Genomic DNA, 22,717 nt, shown 5'->3' on the forward strand with positions numbered 1-22,717 from the left:
TCATAATTTTACTAGAACATAATTTTGGAATAATTTATTATAGAATTTTGTATGATTTTATATAGATTATATGAACGGGTAAAATTCAATTTATTAGGAGAAAAAGGATATAGATAGATAAAGTGGAGGAGGAGGAGTGTTTAGGGAATTGATCTCAATTGGTTCATTGACTCAAACTGATTGAAATCCCTTATGAGGATAAATTTAATATTTTAATAAAAAATATTCCTAAGTAAATATGATTATTAGGTAAAATAAATAAATAAATAAATTATTATGAGAATTTTATTTGATAAATTGAATTTTCTTTTAATTGCTGTTTTATTTTTCTTTTCTTTTTAATGGCTGTTGTGCGATTGTATCACCGCAGCTACTGCTTCCTTTATCCATCCGTTCGCCCGCTCCGAATCCCCTTCACATGTTCTCGAGACTTCCTTTCCTCTTCATCATAAGCGGAGAGCAGCCACCGTTGGTTACTCCTCTTCGATCCTTCCATCGCACCACCCACTTCCTCTCTCTCCTTCCCGATGGCCGCCACCGTCCTCGAGTCGTTCGCGGTTACCCGTCCTCCTCATGGCGTGGCTCCCGCGTCTGCGCCTAGGGCGGCGGCCGTGGCCTACGTTCCCTCGCCACTCGGCCGCTGCGGGTTGGGGCTGCTTCCCCGGTTCACGGGCCTCAGGTGCGCTTCCCTTTCCCCGAGCCCGAGGGTCAAGCCGGCTGCAGCGGCGCCGAGATCGAGGGGAGCCGTGGTCTGTGAGGCACAGAAGACGGCAGTCCAGCGTAACGTTGCTCCTTCTTCCTATTTCATTCCTCAGCCTTCGAGTGCTCATTGGTTTCTTATCTACGGTTTAGGTTGTATTTATTGAATATGATCAAACAAGAACCATATAGGTTGTCTCATAGATGACTGGCTAAATTGATGAATTTGGAACTTGCAAGTCCGATAAGGCCTCACTGCATTTGTGGGCTGGAACAATTGGAATGTAGTGTAATTATGTCTAGACGTCTTCCTGTTACTTCGATGCTTAATGGTACATCAAATTGAGTTTCAGATTTCGTTAGTTATTAGCTTCCATTTGTTTTGGTTGGTCAATAAGACTTGGTTGATATCAGAGGAGGTAATGCATCAAACATGAGAGTTCACTTCTTTAGGGTTTCACTTTATGCTGCATCTTAGAGGATCAGTTGTGTCGCTTGTGGAGAAACACCAGTTCTCGATTAATCCCTGAGCATTGCGTTGGAGGGCACCCTGGCTTGTGAAGATGAGGATTCAATAAGACGGGTGTTTGCTGGTTCCTCTCAGAGAGAGAGAGAGAGAGAGAGAGAGAGAGAGACCTTTTTATGGTTTCACGGACTTGTCTGAGTCTGAGACTTGGAACATTGTGAATTATAATACAAACTGGAATTAATAAAAGAAACATTGAAACTCAAGAGACAGGAGAAGATAACTGATGGAAGAGGAAAGGCTGCTTGTCCTGCCAACTCCAGTGTTTGTTCATATATTCAATGCACAAGACCATCCCTCTTATCTGTTATAGGATTCCCTCTTATCGTGGAAGATAGATTGCTTCAACATTACAGATTGTGCCCTTGATATCATCCTAAGATGAATCTGGACTGGCTAATTATAAGTAACAATACTTTACGCATATGTCATCTAAAATTTGACATTTGGTTCTTCCAAAATGAACAAAGGTGAAGCCAAGTAGAATATGTAAGTACCATCTGGAGATAACTCGTGTACTATTTTATGAGAAGCTTGAGGAAGTCTTATAGCGACCCATTTTCAGACCATCAAGTAATGTTGAGAGGATTATGTCTTCTGATGATTTCAAAAGCATGTCGAGGGCTGGTTGCAATAATGATGTCAAGATCTGAAAATGTATTTTTATTGATATCAAAATCTGACATTAAATGGTGCTAATTTTGTCAGTAGGCTTCTAGTTCTGATTGTTACTGTGGTCATGCATGCTATCTTAGTTTTGTGTTAGAACAAAATTCAAAGACCTTGTGTTTTTTATGAAGATGGCTTCATAGGGAAAGCATTTGTAAAGGAATACGACCTAGTGGGCTTTAATGCTGCTGAAGTCCAACTCAGGGCCACGATTATTTGATACCAGATCTCCAAAATCAGAGGGAAGGTCAATAATGAAAATTGACAAAACAATGCAGCAAAAATTCAAGTACTTTGTAGAATATAAACCAGTAGGTAAGGCTTTTAACTTTATTTATGAAATTCCATAGGTAACTCGTACTCATTATTATTTACTTGGAAGAGTTTGAGGAATGTGGCACTCATGTAAGATCTAAGTAATGAGAGTGGCACTCAAAGGTTAGCAGGAACATGTACTTGTCTTGCATATCTATATGCTTGTCTTACTAGTTTAGTTGCATGAAAGTTTGTATGTGAATCTTAATAGGTTTAGTTACCTAGTGAAGGAAAATATCAAAATTTTGGTATTTGAGTAATTTTGGAACGATCTGTTATGTGATCATGAGGAGCAAGAGTGACACGTAATAACATGACACAACAGAGTTTCTTTTACTAGGGGCGTTCAGGGCCTTTGACTCTCGCAACGGGTTTAATTGGGGTTCTGTTACTGCCATGGTTGAAATAGTGAACTACGTAGAAGACCAAAGCTCAGATGGATAGAGCAAAACAAAGAGGCTATGGAACTATGAGGAAAGAAGAGAATGACATGGGTAACTATTTCATGTTTTCAAATTTCTTGCCGGTCTTCGAAAGGCTTGCAATTGTGACATTGTGATCCTAGGAATAGGTGGTGGAGAGTTGTGCTACTACGAAATAGTGAACTACGTAGAAACCAAAGCTCAGATGAGTAGAGCTAAACAAAGAGGCTATGAACTATGAGGAAAGAAGATAATGGCATGGGTAAATATCTACTACAAGAAAGCCAGTATTTTGTACAATTATAGTTTTGAGATTTTGGTGGATTGCCCTCTTGTTACATTAACCTAAACCACAACCTGATAAGAACAATTTTTTACCCACCATAGTAGATTCCTAAAGAACCATCATATGTCCAAATTTGCCAAGCATTGTGTTTTTTATCTGTGATTTAATTGTTCGACATACCACTACAATTTAAAAGGTGTAGACCTTCGTTTGAGTTTAAGAAGAACCACTTACACTTGATTTCTACTTGTATGTCCAAGTGGATTTTTTTTATAAGAGATCTCTATTGTCATGGCAATATTTTAGTACAGGGTGACTAAACTTTACCATGACTAAACTTTACTATGAATATGAGAATGAGCTTCTTATTTCAGATTCCTGTTGGTTTTACATGATAATAAATTTGATGAATTGCTAATTCTATCATTTAACCAAGCACTTTCTCGCCATTGCATTACAGTTCCAGAAGTGACAAAATCGACATGGCAATCACTTGTACTAGACTCCAGTGTACCGGTTCTAATTGACTTTTGGGCTCCATGGTGTGGGCCATGTAGAATGATTGAGCCAACCGTTGTCAAATTGGCAAAAGCTTACGAAGGAAAGCTTAAGTGCTATAAGCTCAACACTGATGAAAGCCCTGACATTGCAACTCAATATGGGATTCGAAGCATCCCAACTATGATGATCTTCAAAAATGGTGAGAAGAAAGATGCTGTTATTGGAGCTGTGCCAGAGAGTACCCTGGTCGCATCTATTGAAAAGTTTGTCTAGAGGTAAGTGTGCTCTCTTTAAGGATCCGGACTTGTTTTAAGAAATCATTTTGGAGGTTAGAAATTCTTGTGAAATGTGAATGAATATGTTTTGTGCATGTAGCCTAGCTCTCTGTTGTACTGTGTATATATTTTATATACTCTTTTTAAGTTATATAATCTGGTGCTGTAAGAATAAGAAGCACCGGTTGAAATTTAAATGTCTATTACTGATACTTCTTGTTCTCGTTGTGTTTTGAGGTTATAATTATTACCACTTGGAGTTCAATGGAGATTGCTTGCTCCTGTCTTGTTTTAACTTTGTGGTAACTTTAGGAGGATGTTCTGAAATTGACTAGAATTTGTTGTAGGACTAAGAGGTTAGTTCTATATCATTATGGATTGGTTTGGTTCACAACTTAGGAGCTTAGGTTTTGGTTGAATTTGTGTAATATGATCAATTTCACTCAAACTCATCGTTACTTCATTGCTAATATGCATTCTATTTGTTTACATATGTTGTTCCAAGAATCAGTAAGCTATAAGCTCTGTGCCATGTTCGCTGTAAGATCTCTATGGATCCTAAAATGTCTTATTTTGGCTTGTTGTTTGAAATTATTAATAGTAATGGATCTCAAAACCCAGGTTGGGTTAGTTCATCATCTATGTACAATTAGCTGTGCCATCGGAGGATGCACAGAAGAAATGGATGCCCAGTTTTGCTATCTATGATTGGGATCTTGACAAAGTCATATATTTCTGTAATTTTGAAGGAAGATGAGCAACATTCAGGTGAACACCCACTGGCAACTCAGGTGAAATTGATGATGAGAAGCATCAAATTCCCATGCGTCAAAGAGTTTAGTTGGTGAATCTTCCGTCCTCTTTGGTAGAAGGATGATGCTCGAGCTGCTACATCTTTTGAGTGTAGGTTGACTATAAATAGAGGATCCTTCAAGACCAAATTGGGTTTGACTTTCTCTCTCCTCCTCATTCTTCAATCTCAGGCACGAGACTAAGTTCAATTGTTTTTGCGGTTCCAAGTGACTGACTTAAAAGACCAATGTAGGCTGCCTATCTTACTTTTTTGAATCGTATACCAAAAACAATAAAAATAAAAGAACTCTTCGGCGTGCTGATCTCAAGAAAAATTATTTATTTTAGTGTAGATTTTATCCAATCGAAGTTAGTAAATTCTAAAATATATTTTTAAGGATAAATATGATTTGACGGACTTACGAGTAATTGATTCTTTTATTCCTCAATCAATATGAGATTAAATATTCTTATCAATATCAAATATAATAATAATAAAAACCTCACCAAGGCAGCAAATTGAATTCTTCGTATTACAGACAAATAGTAATCGGAAATACAATCTACCGAATCGTTCCTTTTTCAATCAAACAAGTGACCGTTCCTCACATGCCTCTGTTTCCAGCTAAAAATTAGGCATAGCTCGGTGGCGATTCAAAGCCCATGTCCTTTCGGCCACTGCAACGAGTGTTTGCGTGCACCGTCACGACTTTTCCCCGGTCGAACAACGTCCGGTACAGAAAAAGTCATATCGGGTGACTGCAAACACGGCCACGTTCTACAGTGCAGTCGAACTAATGAGGCGGAGTAGACCGCGCTCTCAGGACATTGCCATTTTGACCCCACGAAGAACGCATGCAGGAAACAGCGGTCGTCTGCCTTACAGCTATTTGTGCTTCCATTTCAATGGACATGGTTGAGGGGGCTCCACACGGTGTGATCCACTTAATCTCCACTTCCCGTTCCGACCATTAATTTCCTCGAGCATCTATTTCTTAACATGCAACTGTCGTCAAAAAGTGTGCCACAGTGGTCGATAGGTGTTAGATGTCTTGGATGCAATTACTTTCATACGAAATCCTAATCTTATCTGCTATTTCCATGCTAATTTTGAGAGAAATGCGCGAGCGTCAAGTGGCAGGCCGAGAGAGGGGAGGGGACGTCATCAGAATCCATGCGTGTTAGGTGAAAGAAGCTCTACGTGCATGTGTCGCAACAGTTGGCACTCGGGCGGTTGGCAGACAAGCCGTACCGCCCATGTTGGTACTTGACAGGACGAGTTCGGTGAAGGCAACGCGACCGCGTCGATCTCCCGCACCGCCGCAACAACAATATATATTTGTATCCCTCCGTTTATTATGTCACCACCGACGACGGACGCGTCTCCCTTGCATTACTCTATAAAAGCGGACTCCAACGTTGCTTTGCCTCCTCACCGCAAAGCCATAGTAGCTGCAGTCATATATCTCTTCCTGTGATAGTTAAACTTGTCTTTCTCGCGATCGGAGAACGATGGTCTCACTCATCTTCTTCACGATGCTAAGCCTGGCGGTGGCCAAGGCTCAGTGGTTGCCGGGGCATGCCACGTTCTACGGAGCCAACCAAGACCCTACTTCGCTTGGTAAGAGGCATAGCTTTGTATGGCTGTTTCAGTTCTAACGACACTGATTAGCTGAAGCACTCGAGCCTCGTTGTACCTCATCCGTGTGCATGTTTGATCGTGCTTCACAGGAGGAGCTTGTGGTTACGACAACACCATCCACGCCGGCTTCGGCATCAACACGGCAGCCTTAAGCGGCGCGCTGTTCCGACAGGGCGAGGCCTGCGGCGCGTGCTTCGAGATCGCCTGTGACGCAGGCGCCGACCCGCAGTGGTGCCTTGGCCACGCCACCGTCACCATCACCGCCACCAACTTCTGTCCTCCCAACAACAACGGTGGTTGGTGCGACCCGCCCCGTCGTCACTTCGACATGTCTCTCCCCGCCTTCTCCCGCATCGCTCGTGTAGGCAGCGAAGGCATCGTCCCAGTCCTCTACAGAAGGTACGCCGACTCACCTTCTGCGTGCAGCGATCAGACAAGACTCACCGTCGCATCTAAAGCTCTTCCTTCTGTACCAGGGTGGCCTGCAAGAGGTCAGGCGGAGTGCGGTTCACGCTGAAAGGACAGGGAAACTTCAACCTGGTGATGTTCTCCAACGTGGGGGGGAGCGGCGACGTGAAGGCTGCATGGATCAGGGGCTCGAGGGCGTCGACGTGGAGCGCCATGCAGCGGAACTGGGGCGCCAACTGGCAGACCAACGCCGACTACCGGAACCAGCGGCTGTCGTTCCGGCTCGCGCTCGGCGACGGGAAGACCCTAGAGTTCTCAGGCGTCGTACCCTCGAGCTGGAGCCCCGGGGAGACCTTCGTGTCCCAGACTCAGTTCTCGTAGCAGAAGACTGAGAGGACATCGACCCATAGCTACAGGAACTACGAGCAACATTGAATTCCTTGATGGCGTAATTTGGCCCATCTATATATTTCTCATTGCTGCTATTACGAAATTTATTCTTCTATTCGGTAATTTGCTTCATGTTGTTACTCGATTGATGCCTAAGGCAACAATCGTAACTATATAAAATGTCTCTGAATCAGCAAGTTTGTAAGCGCATATATTGCACCATTTAATCGCAATAAAATACATATTCTTTACCTGTTTCTTTACTAAATAGGCTTGCGACAGTAAAAACAACGAAGGAACAATACACCTGATATTAGACAACCAGTCGCTCTCTCTCTCTCTCGCGGCCCCCAATGCAGTTTTTGAGTCCAACACAGCATTTGAGGATGATGCACGCTCATCCTCAAAATTAAATGCTCTATGTTGGCTAATCTCAGTACAAATTTCCCCTATTACCGATGGAGTAATCTCAGAACAAATTTACATGCATCCGATGGGCGGCACATGCCACGGAAGCAGTTCATTTAATCGAATGCACTCAAAAGATCGCATCAAGAAATTGCAACACTGAATGGGAAAACAGAGTATGTCTTGAAGACGATGGTATTGTCTACAGCAAACAATTAGTAACGAAGACCAGCATCCGGTAATAGCATTCACAGCAAATTGCAGGTAAGATGTGATACAAGACTCGCTAATCTCTTTCTACATGCCCAAGCGTCTCTAGAAGCCAAATGTAAAAATTTGTACGACACAGAAGTGAATATTTACATCTGACAACTGAGTCATCCATCAGTGGCTGGAATCCAGCATTTCAGTGTTGTGTTCTTTAAGCCTGCCTCTGCTCATGGGCTCGAAAGAAGTGCAGCAACTTTAGAGGTACGACATTCTCCTGGGATGAATGAAATCAGAGCATTCATTAATCTGAAAAGATTTCATTTCCTGACTAGTCCAATCCAAATAGATCAAGTACTAACCTCTGAGTTTTCAGTACAATCAGAAGGGAAATGAAGTCCGGTGGAGCATTTCTTGAGCATTTCTGGATTTTTCATCCATGCCTTGGTTGCCTCGATGGCTTTCAGCTTATAGCGGCACATCTGGACGAATGACATTCAACATGGATGGGATACAAACGATGCTAGTTAAATAACAAACAGAAAAACTCTGATAAGCGTGAAAGTTCAAAGAAAGGGGTGATAGATGTCAGTGAACCTCAGAAAGTGGAACGGTGGGTTTTTCAAGTTCCTCTCCTTGGATGGATATTCCAGTGCCCTGGCACTCCGGGCAAATGACCGAAGAAATTCGGTTCTCTAGTCGTTGATCTTCCCTTGCGTCCTCTGTCGTTTCAGTGCTCTGTTTCTGGTCAGCCAACATTTCTAACTCACATATGAGGATCCAGTGTATGAGGCATGAAGCATGAAATGGATGAAAAGCCTACATGGTATATTGTAGTCACTGATCAAAACCCAGACAGAAAAAAAAACAAAAGGAACAATGCCACATATAGCAGATCCATAACTTACCCCAGTAGTGTTCCTACTGCTGCAAGCTAAATTACCAGTACGATGATTCAGTAGCGTAGCCACATCCTTTCCACGGAGCATTGGCTGCCCACAGATGTCACAGGTTCTCTCTGCAGGACGACGTTTCTGTATTCTCGGCTCTTGCCCGACGACCTTGCTTGATACAAGTCTCGTCTCAAGCTGTTGGGGATCTTGTGCCACAATGCTGTCCAAACTTGGACAAACTCCAGAAGGGGACTCGCAAGAACCATTCAAACCTTCTGAGTAGTCTTCCTGATCTGAGGACAATTTCCTTTTCCTCTCCCTACAATGCCCAGTGTCATCAACTTCAAAGAAAGAACCAGGTGACGTTGGAAGATCTTCATCGCCTGGAGTTGGCTTCCTACCTAAGCCATATGCATAAGGGAAATTAACTATAGCATATTGTGAAGTTACCGGCACATTCAACTCATCACTAAGGTTGGATCCTTCTTGTCCCAGCCAGGCACACCATATCCTGGTAATGATCTTACCACGAGATTCCTTGTTTTCTTGTACTCTGTATGCAATCTGCCCAACTCCCAAGGGTTGCACAGCCAAACCTGAAACTCCCTGCTTAAGTAGGACCCCAGGAATAATCAAACTATTATCAGCCCAATTGCAAGTTGTAACCTCGTCTGCGACAGAACAGCTAGATCTTGAAGAAGCACCGCAACCTTTTACAATTAATCCACGTTGAGCATCTGGGGAACCATCGAGATTAGAACCATTACCACTACCCTTTTGCGCACTGCAATTCCTACCAAGACCGGGAGCATCATGCATACTGGTCGGATTCACTATAAACCTCGAAGTTACTTCATCGTCATTCCCAGAACTGTTACTAACAACCATAGACATATCATTTTGATAATCTGAATCCGGTAACAGCATGTCAGTCTCAGGAGAACTATCAAAGAAAAGAACACCATCAATGAAAGGCCACGGTGTGGCTCCAAAAAGAGTCGCTTTGGCACCAGCAAGCCTTCGTTCATGGAGATTCCCCCCAAGATGATCAAACAGCACCGTTTCGCTGTAACATGGGGTGAGGCAAAGGACGCAGAAGAAGATGATGCGCCTCCCGACACGTCTCAGCTCCACATACACGTACCCCTTTTGCCGTATCTTCCGTAGTTGAGTGCTTGCCGCCACTTCACTCAGGTTCACTGCGGCTTCCTTCCTCAGATTCGATTCTCTTCCTATCATCTCCAAATCCTTCAAGTCAAAGAACAATTCGCTTCCTCGGCACCAAATATACCGATATTTAGCTCGGAAGCGTCAGAAAACGCTAGGTCTAATCTTGTGCTTCAGCTGCATTCCCTGCCATTTGACACACGGAAACCCTATAATTACTCTCGATAGCAGAAGATTTTAGGGAAAGTAATTGCACACAATTGTTCAGAAAGAACCCTCCCGAATCACGATCAGAAACCCTACCAACACCTTAATTTTGGAGGATAACACGCGGGTCGCTATTACAAACCTTGGGATCCCATCGAACTCGCTGTTTCGTCGCCGGAACCACATCTAAGCCGAGAAAGGAAGCAAGAAACCCACCCGGCTCCGCCATTTCCACCACCATCTCCATCCGAAAGCGCAAAAAAAAATCTCCTTTTTTTTTCCTCGAAGAAAAGAAAAGGGGAGGGAACACCAAACCTTAGAAGGGCTTCAATGTGATCCGCGCTTTTGGTCGGTGGATGATAGAACAAGAAAGCGTAGCTGAGGAGATGTGAGATGCTGCGGGGCTCCAAAGAAGATGCTCCAATGATTCCTCTTCCCTGTCGATATGGGACAGAGTAAACCAACCGGGCGGATAATAACTCACGCCTCCCTCGGGGCTTTTGTCTTTACCGGTTCATTAAATCATCGTTTATCTCCGAAAGATTAAAAAGCCAATACATCGTCTACCCTGCACACCGCTACCCGTCTTTCATCTTCTCGTCTTTAACTCGTGACGAATCCTAGTGGGTCCCGCATAACAGCTCAAACGAGCCGGTACGCACGCGGACCGGGCACGGGGAGCGTCGTTCCCCAAGTGAAGGTGTCATGTGTTCCGGATGATGCCATTTAAGAAGTAGCTCCAAGGTAACGTTTGGGGTTACGTGGCTAGTGCTGATTAGTGGCCATGTTATGTATAACTGTTCCGGTGGAGTATTTAACTCGAGGTCAGCGCCGCGTTGTGTTGGTGTATTCCAGCCGCAAACATTTGCACATGCGTGCATGTAAGGCTTCACCATTATTATTAATTAATTAATTAATAATAATAATAATAATAATTATTATTATTATTATTATTATTATTATTATTATTGTTATTATTGTTATTATTGTTATTATTGTTATTACTGTTATTATTATTATTATTATTATTATTATTATTATTATTATTATTGTTATATTATTATTATTATTATTATTATTATTATTATTTTATTATTATTATTATTATTATTGATGCAATATTTTGGTTGACATGTCCTACTTGAGAACAGAAAAAAAATATTTTAGGCAGATTGATCATTTTATGCATTCCTAAATTTGGTGTTCTTTCTTATTTATATGGAAACCAGAAAACTCATGATAAGATGAAGAACACCTTTTTTTCTTTTGCAAAAATAAAGAATAATATTATAATTATATAAAAGGATAAAGAGTAACTTTAAAAGGGAATTCAAATATGAAAATAAAATATTTGCGAATTTAAATTTTATTATTTTATAAAATTTTATATTATCTTAGGATTTTGATGGGAAAGAGATATGAAGTAAGAAAAAAACTTTGGAGACTTGTATGATTTACCTCCATAAACATAGAAAGATTATATTCAAGGTTTGCAAGAGCATGTACAAGAAATGTCTATGATACTTAATTCAAGTTAATAGTACATGCATCAAGTCCCATCATGAGAACTCTTTTATCCTAGAGTCATTTATCATGTCTCAAATCAATTCAATAATATATTCATCAGACTCCTAAGTTAATATAAGTCTTATTCCACTTTTCATATAAGATTAATTAACATCAAATGACATAAATCTTATTCACTCTTTTGATTTATATTTGATTGTAATTTGTTTCTTTTGCTATCAAGACAATTTCATCCCATAAAGAAAAATGAAGAAACTTAAATTCCATATATATTTTTGACATTATTATGACTCCAACGAGACCATAAGCAACATGTATTCCTTCTATATTTTCTAACTTTCAGGAAAATAAATGACTTTGGTAAAAAGCAACCTATGTTAGATTTTGTAACCTTTTATAATTGATAAGAAATATATAATATAGCTAATAAAATTCTGATGAAATATATTGGTCAATAGAAAAAAAAAAATCTATTTAAAATAGTATTCCTTAGGAGATAACATTGATAGAGGAACTCTCCTAATTACGAAGCCCTCGCCTATAAAAAGTTATCTCAGTTAAGAGATTATAATCTTTCCCTCAACTCAAGATAGGAATAGAGAAGAATAATCTAGTTATTTTCCATATTCATAACGATCTTAAATTAAAGACAATGTCTTTGCAGATCAAGCAGAGATCATCTTTCAAATGACATAAAAAAAGTATGCATCCTTAAACTAGAAAACTAGAGTTGATAGCGATCTCCTTCTCGAGTTGGTATCTGATTCCAAAGTGCCTTGATCCACATGGTTTAAGCTGAAGCAAAGACATTCTCACCGCCAACACGTACGTTGCAAAATGAGAATAAAATAATGACATAATTGCGCTATCAAGGTCATGTCAACTGCTTGTTTGGGTTATTTACAAACGCTCACAGATTCTGATTCTTCTTTCAGATCAACTCATTTTGTTTGCAATAACATAATTAATTACCACCCAGTGTTGCTGTCAGCCTTCTGAGCTGGTAAACCATTTCTTTCCCCAGCATCAGTACTAGTGGCATTAATAAGAGCCTGCATCTTTCGAGGCTGTCGAAAAGCTCAATTCTAAGTAACTGCAACTTGAAGCAATCATCTTTTTTCTTATTGATTTATTGTTGATCACTGGATACTACTTCGACTTGGAAAGTGTTTGGAAATGATTGGTGTGTCTGATTAATAAGTAACAATATACTGTTCCTTTTTTTCTATCTCATGCCAATGGATTTAGATCTGAATCAGTAGGTGCAGTGTAAAATCAACACCTTAGTCATTGATTTCCATAAACGTTTTTGTCTCACCAAAAAGATGATGAGTTTTGTGTGTTACATTCAGAACGCTAACAAGCGAAGTCGAATGTCTCCTCAGAGTCGGACTGAGAGAGTTCGATTCGACAGACCAGTACAGAAAAGGACTCGTCATGGAATCCTCATCGAACTAGGCGCCTGCTCTCCCCTTCGGAGAGAGGACTCCAAACACGAGTCGCTTTTGCATTACAAGAACTACTTCTCCTAACGTAAGTTGAGCCGAGAGGTGTAGGTGGCTTTGGGAGACCAGTTCCTGGGAATCACATCCCGAGCTGAGAAGGTCTTCCGGGTGGTTAACGTAGTAAGCTTTACTGAGAAGGGACCGTGCAGAGGCCCCCCAATGATACACCAATTTGCTCCCCATATGTGCTTCATCTCTAGCCACTCTACAGAATTTGCCTGCAAGAGAGAACGAACTATTTAGACCTTCTTCGATCTGGATCTCTTCATTGACAAAAATGTGCGGATTAAGAGGGTTGCATGAGTTCTAAATGGATGGAGAATAAAACAGCTTTATTTCATCTCAAATCCTGGCTTTGAGTGCTCCCGCTGAGTGCCTTCATTAGGTTTTCAACCACAAAGCCAACGCATTCCACATCGGTTTCAGTTCTTTTGAGATTCTTGCCATTATCATATTTCAACTATGACTGGTGGGACTTGTTTGTGCTTTGATGACTTGTAATCGAGGTATCACATGAAGTCACAGACCAAGCTTGTCATGTGAGTCCACATGATCTTTTATCACTACAAGATCTAGATCTTTGATACAAGGCAATACCTTAATCTTGAGTTGGACAAAGTCAATAGTTATAAGTTGTAGAATAAACGTAATCATCTCAAGGAGGAGCAGTCTTAATTTTGCTGAGCTAAAGGAGAAGCCACAACTGCAATTTTCTGTGTAGATAGTAGATAGATAGGCAGACTTGACTTGTGGCAGTCGACAGCAAGCAGACACTGGACATATGTCCAGCCATTATTGTTAGCGTAAATGATGTTTATAGCAATCCAAATAGGTTGCAAAATGTGCAGCATATATAGCATAATATAAGCTTTCATCTAACAGTTCTGTCTATAAACACCTTGTAGATGGTACTACATGATTCTGATCATATGCCATGGAGAGATAACAGCAGTAGAAAGCGGTAAGGTAAGAAAAACGTACTTGTTTTATATGCATGGATCCGATGTCTCCATCATCGTCCTCAAACTCCACGAGTAGTGACAGCCAAAAGTTTGTGGAACCTTCATTTACATGAAAAGCGATACTCTTACCTGGGTATTTGCATGGAGTCCTGAAAATATACTTCTGAAGGTAAATGCTTGATCTGACTATGTTCAGTGCTCACAACTAATATGGTCATTGATTGCAGGAAGAAGTACACGAAGCTTTTACCGTTCTCGCAGTCAGCCTTTCGATCTTTAGTTACCTGCGGAACACGACGGGCATCTCGCCACGATCACGTAGCCGGCTGGCCTTGCCGGGGACGGCCATGCGGCCGAACGCGGCGCCGCTGAGGTCGAAGTGGGTGCGGCCGAAGGCGCAGTACCCGCCGGGGCACTCATCGGTGACGATGACGGTGACGGGACGGCGGGCGCAGACGACCGGGTCCAGGCAGCGCACCTTGTAGCAGGCGCCGCACCCCTCCCCGCCCTTGAACAACACGGGGCTCACCGCCCCCACCCGCGCCCGCAGCGGCCGCACGTCCACCAGCGACCCGTACCCGCACGCCCCACCTGCCAACCACGGAACGCTCAACCAATTCACATTGTACGTAACACTTTACTGGCCACACCTTACTCACCGTCACTGCCGTCGCCGTTGGGGCTGCCGTACCAGGTCGCGGTCGCCGGGTGCCAGTGCGGGTCGACGACGGGGTGTGGTTCGCTGGTATCGAAACAGAACAAGGCAAACACGGACAAGAGAAGAAAGGAGCAATAAAAGGAGAAGGGAGAGAAGAAGCAAGAAGCCATTGCATACACCCTTACAGGGCTTCTCCTTTGTTTCTTCTTCACCCCACTCCTCTTTATATAGATTCGGAGAGCTTCCTCTTATTGCCATCTTACATGTCATGTAAACTTATCTTCCATCGTTGCTTCTCGGGTGGGACTGGGATCCGATACCCGTAATCGTCTTTTTGCTCCGCGTGTCAACCACGTGCGAGTTCCCTTCTTTCCCCGAATGACAGCTTCGCTGCCCCGCTTCGGTCCACGTGATTTGGCTGTTTTGGTCTTAATCATCGTCTTAATCTCGTAGTAAAAGACCTTCGAATATAAATATTTATTTTTATTTTGCTTTCTGACTCCAACATGTGAGCTGAGTCATATTATACATTTGGTGGCCCCCTTTGTTGTGCCGACAGTTGCACCTCCTCGCCCGGTTTCTGTGGCGAGTAACCGTTAGCAACTGTGTGTACGCGATCTAATTATGTCCGTCAAAGGGCTAATCGAATCAAATGTCACGTGGCACAGCTATGTTCGCTCTTCAACTACTGCTTTGAGCTGGATAGTGTTTGTCACACGTGCCATTAAATAACGTCTCCTATCGATGTAACGGATCCCGTCACGCCCTGTTCACACCCTGTCGGTCTGTCGCGGTAATTCTGACGTTCGACGAGGGCATTTGGAAGTCGGAACGAAACTACGAGTTAATTTCTAAAATGCCACGATAGTTGACATACAACAATTGAATGATTATTGATTTGATTATTGACTTCACTTATATATATATATATATATATATATATATATATATATATATATATATATATATATATATATATATGTTTATATATTTTAGAGTTATTTATAAGGATTTCTACTCAGTGTGTTGTTAAAATTATTTTATTTTATTTTTATTTTCAAAATAGTATCTCAGTAGTATGAAATCATATTCTTTTAAAGAATAAACCTTTCTCTACCATTAGATGAATAACTAAACTTTAACAATAGAAGGGATGTATTAGACTTTTTAGTAAAGTAATATTGACTTTTGCTTTTAACGTGGTTGTAGAAAGTTGTTTAATCTTGTGTTAAAAACAATTATAGGATATGATAATCTCGATTATGATATTTGACCTAATATAATTTGATTTTTTGATGATTTAAAATTTATTTTCTTTTGATCAATTATAAAGTTTCACATCAATGTTGAAGAAAGGTTCCGAGGAGATCGGTATCTTGATGATCAACCTTAAGTGATCAATGAGAGGTTGACATGTTGCTTCTCCACTTGATCATGATTCCGATTATCGATTTTCAATTTTATTGAGATCAATGTTTCTCTTGCTTTATGATATAAGGCTTGAGGAATCTTAAAGATCGAGTTGTTGAACCAATAATGCTACCTTCTTTGGTAATATTTTCGATGTCAAATAATATTATCTAGACTCTCAAGAGTTGGTTGATAGTTGGCCTTCTAATGATGGTCTTATAGGTTGGAGGGATGTTTACCACTATAAATATTTTGAGTAAATATTCATAATTGAGTTACTTATAAGGCCCGTGAGAGTGATGATATGAGCAATAGGTCTTTAGGGGTTAGAGGTAAATATTCTTCTTTAGCTAGCTTATTTCCTTCTAATTTCTTCTGTCTTGTAATGAGAGATTCAACTATAATAGAATGATTGACTTTTTGTAACAATTTTGGAAAGGTGATGAAAGGCTTTTTGGCAACCGACAAAAAGAAGTGAGAGGGATAAAGCCCATTAATGAAGGCTTAATACGGATCGATGGGTGTTAGTCTAATACTATTCTCACTTCTTTGTGAATCTTATCAAGTAGTCTAATAGAGATTCATCTTTTCTTGTCAAACCATAAGTAGGGAGGTTATATACCTCTTAGCTCGAACTCCATAGCAAACTAATCGAAAGAGCTAACTAAGTTTAGAGAAAGGTGTGTCTAATAGTTTCAAACCGCATTGTATAGTGTTATTAGGAAAGATCTACACATAAGCTCATTAGTTATTGCATACAAAGCCATTTGAGTCGTAAAAGTAGTGATATGCTTTGTCAAGTCCATACTTCCATCAAAAGTTTAGTGAAACCCCTTAGGAATTGGCTCATCATTAATGTTGTGTAAATGAGGACTACACATAAGGTTCAGACGTGTGGGTTCTTTCTCTTTTTTTATTTCTCACCTTACATCTTCGTTGCACTAGTGAATTTTAAAGAGTTGCTCCCTTAGAGAGGCAATTCCGTGGCATAATACACTTTATACTGTCAGTGGAATGCTCATTTGGTTCTTCTAACATCAATTTATTATTTCATATTTAAATTATCTGATATATTAGGAGTTTAGATCTAATTTAGGTCCTTGAGCTCACCACAAGGTGTCGAGAAACTATGAGATTTTAGAGGTGTTTATGCAAAATTGAATCAATGGGTTGATAAAGACCCATTCTATGGTTAAATCAGTGGAGTCAGGATTTAAGAAGTAAGAAAGTATAATAAATTTGAATATATTTAATATTTTTAAAAATGTACTTGATAGAGCTTGGGTAATTATAAAAATTATTGGTCTTTATTGGGTCATAAGAGTATTCATGGAATTATTGGCTATCATGCATTGGCTCATAGATAAGATGATGATGTTGAATCTCATATTTTGATGATGAAACTAATTGATAAATATTTATGATTTAATCTACGTTTTGAATGACATTGGATGCTTCGATAAGAGACAATTAAAACAAGAAAAATGATATTAGATCGAGGAAAAACATATCAAAAAATTAGACGTTTGATGTAATATTAAATCGATGTTTATATAGATGAATTGTCAAATTGAAGTATTAGATTGACAAGAAACTTGACAAGATATGACATATTGTCATATTGTCCATATATCATACTATCTTATCAAGTGTATATACAACATAACATTAGAGGATTAGAAAATTAATTAATCAATCAAAGCTTAAGATAATAATTGGTCCAATAGGCCTAACAATCTCACATGCAATATCCTACGTGCAACCAAATTAATTTCTTTAATATAAAATTAAAATCGATGAAACATAATAAATTAGTTGATTTATTCCTTTCTTGAAGCTTGTGTTATCGAGAAGATATATTGTTATTATTATAAACTGATAATGATAAAAACATTATAATTATATTATGATTCTAGATTGAATAAAATCGTTCAAAGAAAAAACAAAAAAAGTTGGCATAAATTAGCTAGCGATCTTCTTGGTGAGCTTCTTCTGCAATTTCCTAAGCCTAAAAGTCATATTTGAAATTAAATATTCTCCTTCATTCTTTTAAAATCCATAACTAACAAAATTAAAATCAATTTAGAGGGATTTGTCGGATATTTTTTTATCCTCAAGAGAAAATTTTCTTTGTCCATTCATCGCTTTGGCGTCTTAAAAAAACACTTGTTTTCTCTTTCAAAAATAACGTCACCCGAAAAACATATTACATTTATTCTATCTTACCATATTGGTTTGATGATATAATTAATTATATAGGTTGTAATATTATTCCATAATTTATGAATTGATGTCCATACATAATTATTAATGTAAACATATGAACATATAGTATATAAATTATAAAAATAAAAAATAAATCAAAACCTCAATTATTCATGCATTTAATAATAATAATAGTAATAATAATAATAATAATAATAATAATAATAATAATAATAATAATAATTAGACAGTTATAATTGAACATTTAATAATAATAATAATAAATAAATAAATAAATAAATAAATAAAAGAAGAAACGGTTAACCGGCATAGTCGTGGAGTAATTCCTTCTCCCGTGTCGAAACATCCCCTTTCCCCGCATCAAAGTCGTCTCCACTTGCCCCGTCTGCGGTCTCCCGCTCAAAGCCAACTTAGCTTTCCCTTTTGCCGGCCGTGATCAGCGACCGACTCCTGGTCGCGCATTCCCGGCCTTTTCTTCGTTTGGAGCGCGACGAGTCCGCCGTCGCTCTTCGCGTTCCGATCTCTCCCTTGTTATTGGTGAGTCTTCTTCATGATCTTGAAGTTCTTCTGGTTTCTTGTTAGTCGCAAACTGCCAACTTTGATCCCACGATCTTGATGCTATCTGAATGATGATTGCATGACTTGGTCCCTGTTGTTAAATTTGGCATTATAGAATAAATCGGAGTAGGGTTTTCCACGAGTCTCGATCTTGAGATGGTAGTTTGAGACCCTGTGAATAAATTAGGTTTTCCACATTTTTTTTTATTTTGTTCCTTGAGGAAGTGTACCTGAGATTCTGGGACTTGCGTTTGCATTGACAAATTGGAGTTTATTGTGATTGGGGTGATATGATTTGTTAGAATTATACTCACTGTTACATTGAGTTTCATTTCTCAGAGTGTCCTGATCAATTGCCTCAGCATTAGACCTAGTTGTTGTCTCCGACTCTTAATTGTATCTGTGATTTGGTCACACTTTGTTACGTTTTCTGAATGACTCATATCCGTCAGTATCTGTTTTGCTGGCTTATGATACGATTGTGATGTCGTATATTATCCTCTAATTTTTCATGAGCCATGTCTTTAAGCATGATGTCAGGAAGAGCTTGCTGTAACTTGTAACCTTGAAGCACTTATATTACTAATAGAGTATGTGGCTGATTATAAGTGTAAAAGTTGAATAGTAACCTTTTATCCACATTAGGAGTTTTTGCTCTCAGCTCTTTAGCTCTTTAGGCTCGCTTCAAGGATATGAGCAGTGAAGGAATATAAGACCTGCAATTTGGCCATCATCCCAAATGCTTCTACCTAGGGAAGCATGTAGGGTTGTGTTCAGGTTTCAAGAGGTGTTAGTACCTGAGAGTTTTCTTCATAAGGCAGAAATATATCCGGTTAGTGATCTCACTAGGATTTATGATGATGAATTAAAAATAAATTTTCTTGGAAATTGAACTTTGCTTAGGAAGAAGGAAGGATATTATATCATATCAAGCCATTACATATATGACATCTAACAGATCTGCTTTATAAGCAATATCAAACAGGGAGTTCATTAGTAACACCAGGTTACTTTTCATTAAACTACCTTAATCGAGTCACGAGACAGCTTCGATAATGCCCTGCATGTGATACTTCTAGAAATTTAAGGTTTATTTATGGTTCAACAATTGAAAATTTTCATTCAGTTATGCCTGGCATCATTATTCTTATGAAGAAGTATTTATATCTGTTATTGGGACAAAGAAATTGAACTCCTTTTGTCAGGTTCATAAAGTGAGTATTTGTAATTTTCTGGAAGATGAGATATTTGTTGACAAGTATTTCTAGCATGTTTTGGAGGATCGAGGATGACATGATGAGGATCATTTATGTCGGCATTAGAAGTCTGATGTGTTGTTTGTACTTTGTATGCACTTTGATGATCAAAATAGAGTATGTCAAATTTTGTTGTGGTATCTTATTGTTGCGGGGTTAATTGGTATTAGTAAATGATGTCCTGATTGGAATTTAGTGTTAGATTGCCTAATTATATGTTACAAGAATCTATGTATATTTCATAATATGAAACATAAATAAAATATTCTGAGTAACATATGAGATGCTGAGTATTGCAATAACTGGAGTTGTTTTCTGCAGTTGCCTTGGTCATATTCTGATGCCTTTGAATCAGCAGCTGAGATGACGGACTCTGCTTTTCTAAGGTTATTATTTTCCGTAGCCATCTGGTGCATTGCCTATGCTGTGGTTGCAGTTCAAATGTCTATCCGACTCTTCAATTTCAATCGTTCCTCCTTGAACTAGTAAGTTTCAGGCCTGTATCATGGTTTTTCATAATTGTTATGGATATGCTGCCTGCAGAATAGTGATTGCTTGTAATTTTATTATTCTGGCTTGTTGCAAATACTCACTTATCAAGTACTTTGTTTTTCCAGAATATGTCACAATTAAATGGCAATAATAATTATTAGAGCTAAGGAATAGTAGTTTTTTTATTTTACATTGAGACTATTTGGTAAAGCTTGTCTTGGTAGTAGATGAGCATTCTGGGAACATTGTTCATAACCATAGACTTGGCTTCAAAAAGGTATCACTGTTTGACGGCAGTTGTATCTCAAACAAATTTAGGAACTTTTACTGATTAGTACTTTTTGACTTACTACCATGCATTATTCACATAATATACGAGAGACTCTGACACTCGAAATAGTCCCACTTTAAAAATGGAAGAATGGTTATGACTATATAGAAGGTTAGATGGACCCAAGTAGGAATGAGCTAAGCATGGTATTAATAATAAGCATGGAGAGGACTTGGAGCTTAGGTAGGAAATAACTTTGGATGTGGTTGAAGATGCAATACGTGTGCCGCCGTCACTTGGTTGGACTTCAGATGTCATCTGGTAGGACATTGGATAGGCTGTGTTGGTTCTAGTCCTTGATGAGAACACCAACTTTTTAGATGTGGGAGACTGGAATATGCTAAATAGTCCCACTTCTGGTAGAACTATTATGGTGATATATAAGGCTCAATGATCTTATTACTATTAGTTAAGTTTATGCATTTTGGACCATATGGTCTTAGACTCTTCAAATTAATGAGTTAGTTCTCCCATCATCTCAGATTGTGATGGATTTCATCCATTGAAGAGAGAGCTTGGCATGACTAAAAATGGTTCTATTATGTGGCACAGGCTCAAATTGGAACAAATTAAATCCTATTTGATAGCAAGAACTCATTTTACCTGAGCAAAGGGATCACAAATCATAATACTATCAGATACTGATTTCTTTTAATGATTGACATACTAGGATAATCATATATAGTTCATTAAAAATTTTGGTTTTGTAACCTTTCACTCTTTGCCAACAAGGATTTACTGGTGTATGTCACCACTACATTTATTGTTCATACTAGTCCAAATGTTATGCTAAAGATATAGGCTGCTAAATTTGGTACATTGTGCTCAAGTAAGAATATCATTCATCTTATTTGTGTATGTTCAAAGACCATTTTTGAACAAATTGGTTCCAGAGACTCCGAGAAAGCTTTTAAATTTAGTTGCTTTCACGCGTTGTGTAACTAGTTGATGAAGTATGTCATGAGGTAAACAATATCCTCATCTATGAAAAATGTATCAGGGTATAATGAAAGTTTGCTTATAGATTATGACAACTCAAAACAATGAGATCTAGTACCAGTAGTAACGTTGATGCTTTGGCTTTAGTATGACAAGTACATTTGTTGTAGCACGCAGATGAATTAGAGCCCAAGAGAGGATGGGTTTTGTGAATATCTGACTGTTCCTGAGTAGGCATGTTAGCTCCGTATTATGCTTTGTCTGTAATAGTTTTTATATTTCCCTTACATGTGATCACAATATAATTTTGAGAATTATAAGAGATCAAGAGAGGCTCATGTTATCTTTTTAAGTTGTTTATCCTGAGATTAGTAACTTGTGATCCGGTCTGCAGGTATTGATTTCAGCAAATATACAGTGCGACTCAAGCTTTTTGACTGAAGATTGGTTGCAGTTGGTGTTCAGCTTCTGAAAGCGTTCTGCTATCCTCAAATTGCTTAGTGGTTGTAAAAATGAACATATGGAATTGAACTTTTTTTTTTATTTCACTGCATATGCAATATATGCTTCTACCGTAATCGGTGGCTTTTCAGAGATGTAATGATCGATTGTGCTTCTTTCAGGAGTAAATCTAAATTATGTTTTTCTTCAGTCTTAAAGTGTAATGAAAATTATAAGATTAAGAATATCGATTGAGCTGGGATGAAAAATCCCCGTTCGGAGCAAGAACTTGTAAGTTCTTTATATTTTTTCAATCAATTCATTCTATTTTAGAAAAAATAATAAAATTATTATTAAAACTAATCAATAATTAAGATTCAACCAAATCTGATTTGAATCAAACAAACGCTTGACCAGCCTAATGTATGGACCTAGTGTCTCAACTCATGTATTATCAATATAGAAATGGGTATAGAGATGAGTGGTGTCTTCATGTCCCGTACCATTATCGAGGTAATAGAAAATATCTCTTATGTCCTCTTCTATCCCTATTTATTCTATTAATCCACTCCATTAGGGGTGGATCCTCGTGAGTACCATATTAA

General features: G+C 39.0%; 4 protein-coding genes and 1 long non-coding RNA gene across 6 annotated transcripts; 3 read left to right on the forward strand and 2 right to left on the reverse strand.

Annotated features, from left to right (window-relative positions):
• Nucleotides 1-379: 379 nt before the first annotated feature.
• Nucleotides 380-3,890, forward strand: LOC103986955 (uncharacterized). Its single transcript, XM_009405497.3, has 2 exons — nucleotides 380-780; nucleotides 3,378-3,890. The coding sequence occupies exons 1-2, from the start codon at nucleotides 528-530 to the stop codon at nucleotides 3,689-3,691; spliced, it is 567 nt and encodes a 188-aa protein (XP_009403772.1). The 5' UTR covers nucleotides 380-527; the 3' UTR covers nucleotides 3,692-3,890.
• A 2,007-nt stretch (nucleotides 3,891-5,897) lies between these two features.
• Nucleotides 5,898-7,048, forward strand: LOC135609115 (expansin-A12-like). Its single transcript, XM_065102207.1, has 3 exons — nucleotides 5,898-6,106; nucleotides 6,217-6,526; nucleotides 6,604-7,048. Exons 1-3 carry the CDS (start codon nucleotides 5,998-6,000, stop codon nucleotides 6,914-6,916), a joined length of 732 nt encoding a protein of 243 aa, XP_064958279.1. The 5' UTR covers nucleotides 5,898-5,997; the 3' UTR covers nucleotides 6,917-7,048.
• A 504-nt stretch (nucleotides 7,049-7,552) lies between these two features.
• On the reverse strand, nucleotides 7,553-10,282 carry LOC135610323 (uncharacterized). 2 transcript variants are annotated; one of them, XM_065104703.1, is made up of 5 exons: nucleotides 10,123-10,282; nucleotides 8,449-9,786; nucleotides 8,138-8,359; nucleotides 7,903-8,022; nucleotides 7,553-7,817 (listed from the first exon to the last, which is right to left on the reverse strand). In XM_065104703.1, exons 2-5 carry the CDS (start codon nucleotides 9,670-9,672, stop codon nucleotides 7,755-7,757), a joined length of 1,629 nt encoding a protein of 542 aa, XP_064960775.1. In that variant the 5' UTR covers nucleotides 9,673-9,786; nucleotides 10,123-10,282; the 3' UTR covers nucleotides 7,553-7,754. The 2 variants fall into 2 exon arrangements, with proteins under 2 accessions (XP_064960775.1, XP_064960776.1); XM_065104704.1 differs by having other exon boundaries at nucleotides 9,950-10,271.
• Nucleotides 10,283-12,604: 2,322 nt separating this feature from the next.
• LOC135609116 (expansin-B16-like) lies at nucleotides 12,605-14,659 on the reverse strand. The gene is made up of 4 exons (XM_065102208.1): nucleotides 14,461-14,659; nucleotides 14,086-14,392; nucleotides 13,821-13,950; nucleotides 12,605-13,057 (listed from the first exon to the last, which is right to left on the reverse strand). The coding sequence occupies exons 1-4, from the start codon at nucleotides 14,627-14,629 to the stop codon at nucleotides 12,863-12,865; spliced, it is 801 nt and encodes a 266-aa protein (XP_064958280.1). The 5' UTR covers nucleotides 14,630-14,659; the 3' UTR covers nucleotides 12,605-12,862.
• A 3,762-nt stretch (nucleotides 14,660-18,421) lies between these two features.
• On the forward strand, nucleotides 18,422-22,322 carry LOC108952947 (uncharacterized). The gene is made up of 3 exons (XR_001978211.2): nucleotides 18,422-18,632; nucleotides 20,231-20,394; nucleotides 22,066-22,322. It is a non-coding gene; the product is annotated as an uncharacterized LOC108952947 (long non-coding RNA).
• The last annotated feature ends 395 nt before the right edge of the window (nucleotides 22,323-22,717 follow it).

This window comes from Musa acuminata, chromosome BXJ2-4, assembly GCF_036884655.1.
Source record: "Musa acuminata AAA Group cultivar baxijiao chromosome BXJ2-4, Cavendish_Baxijiao_AAA, whole genome shotgun sequence".
In the NCBI taxonomy this organism is placed as follows: Eukaryota; Viridiplantae; Streptophyta; class Magnoliopsida; order Zingiberales; family Musaceae; genus Musa; species Musa acuminata.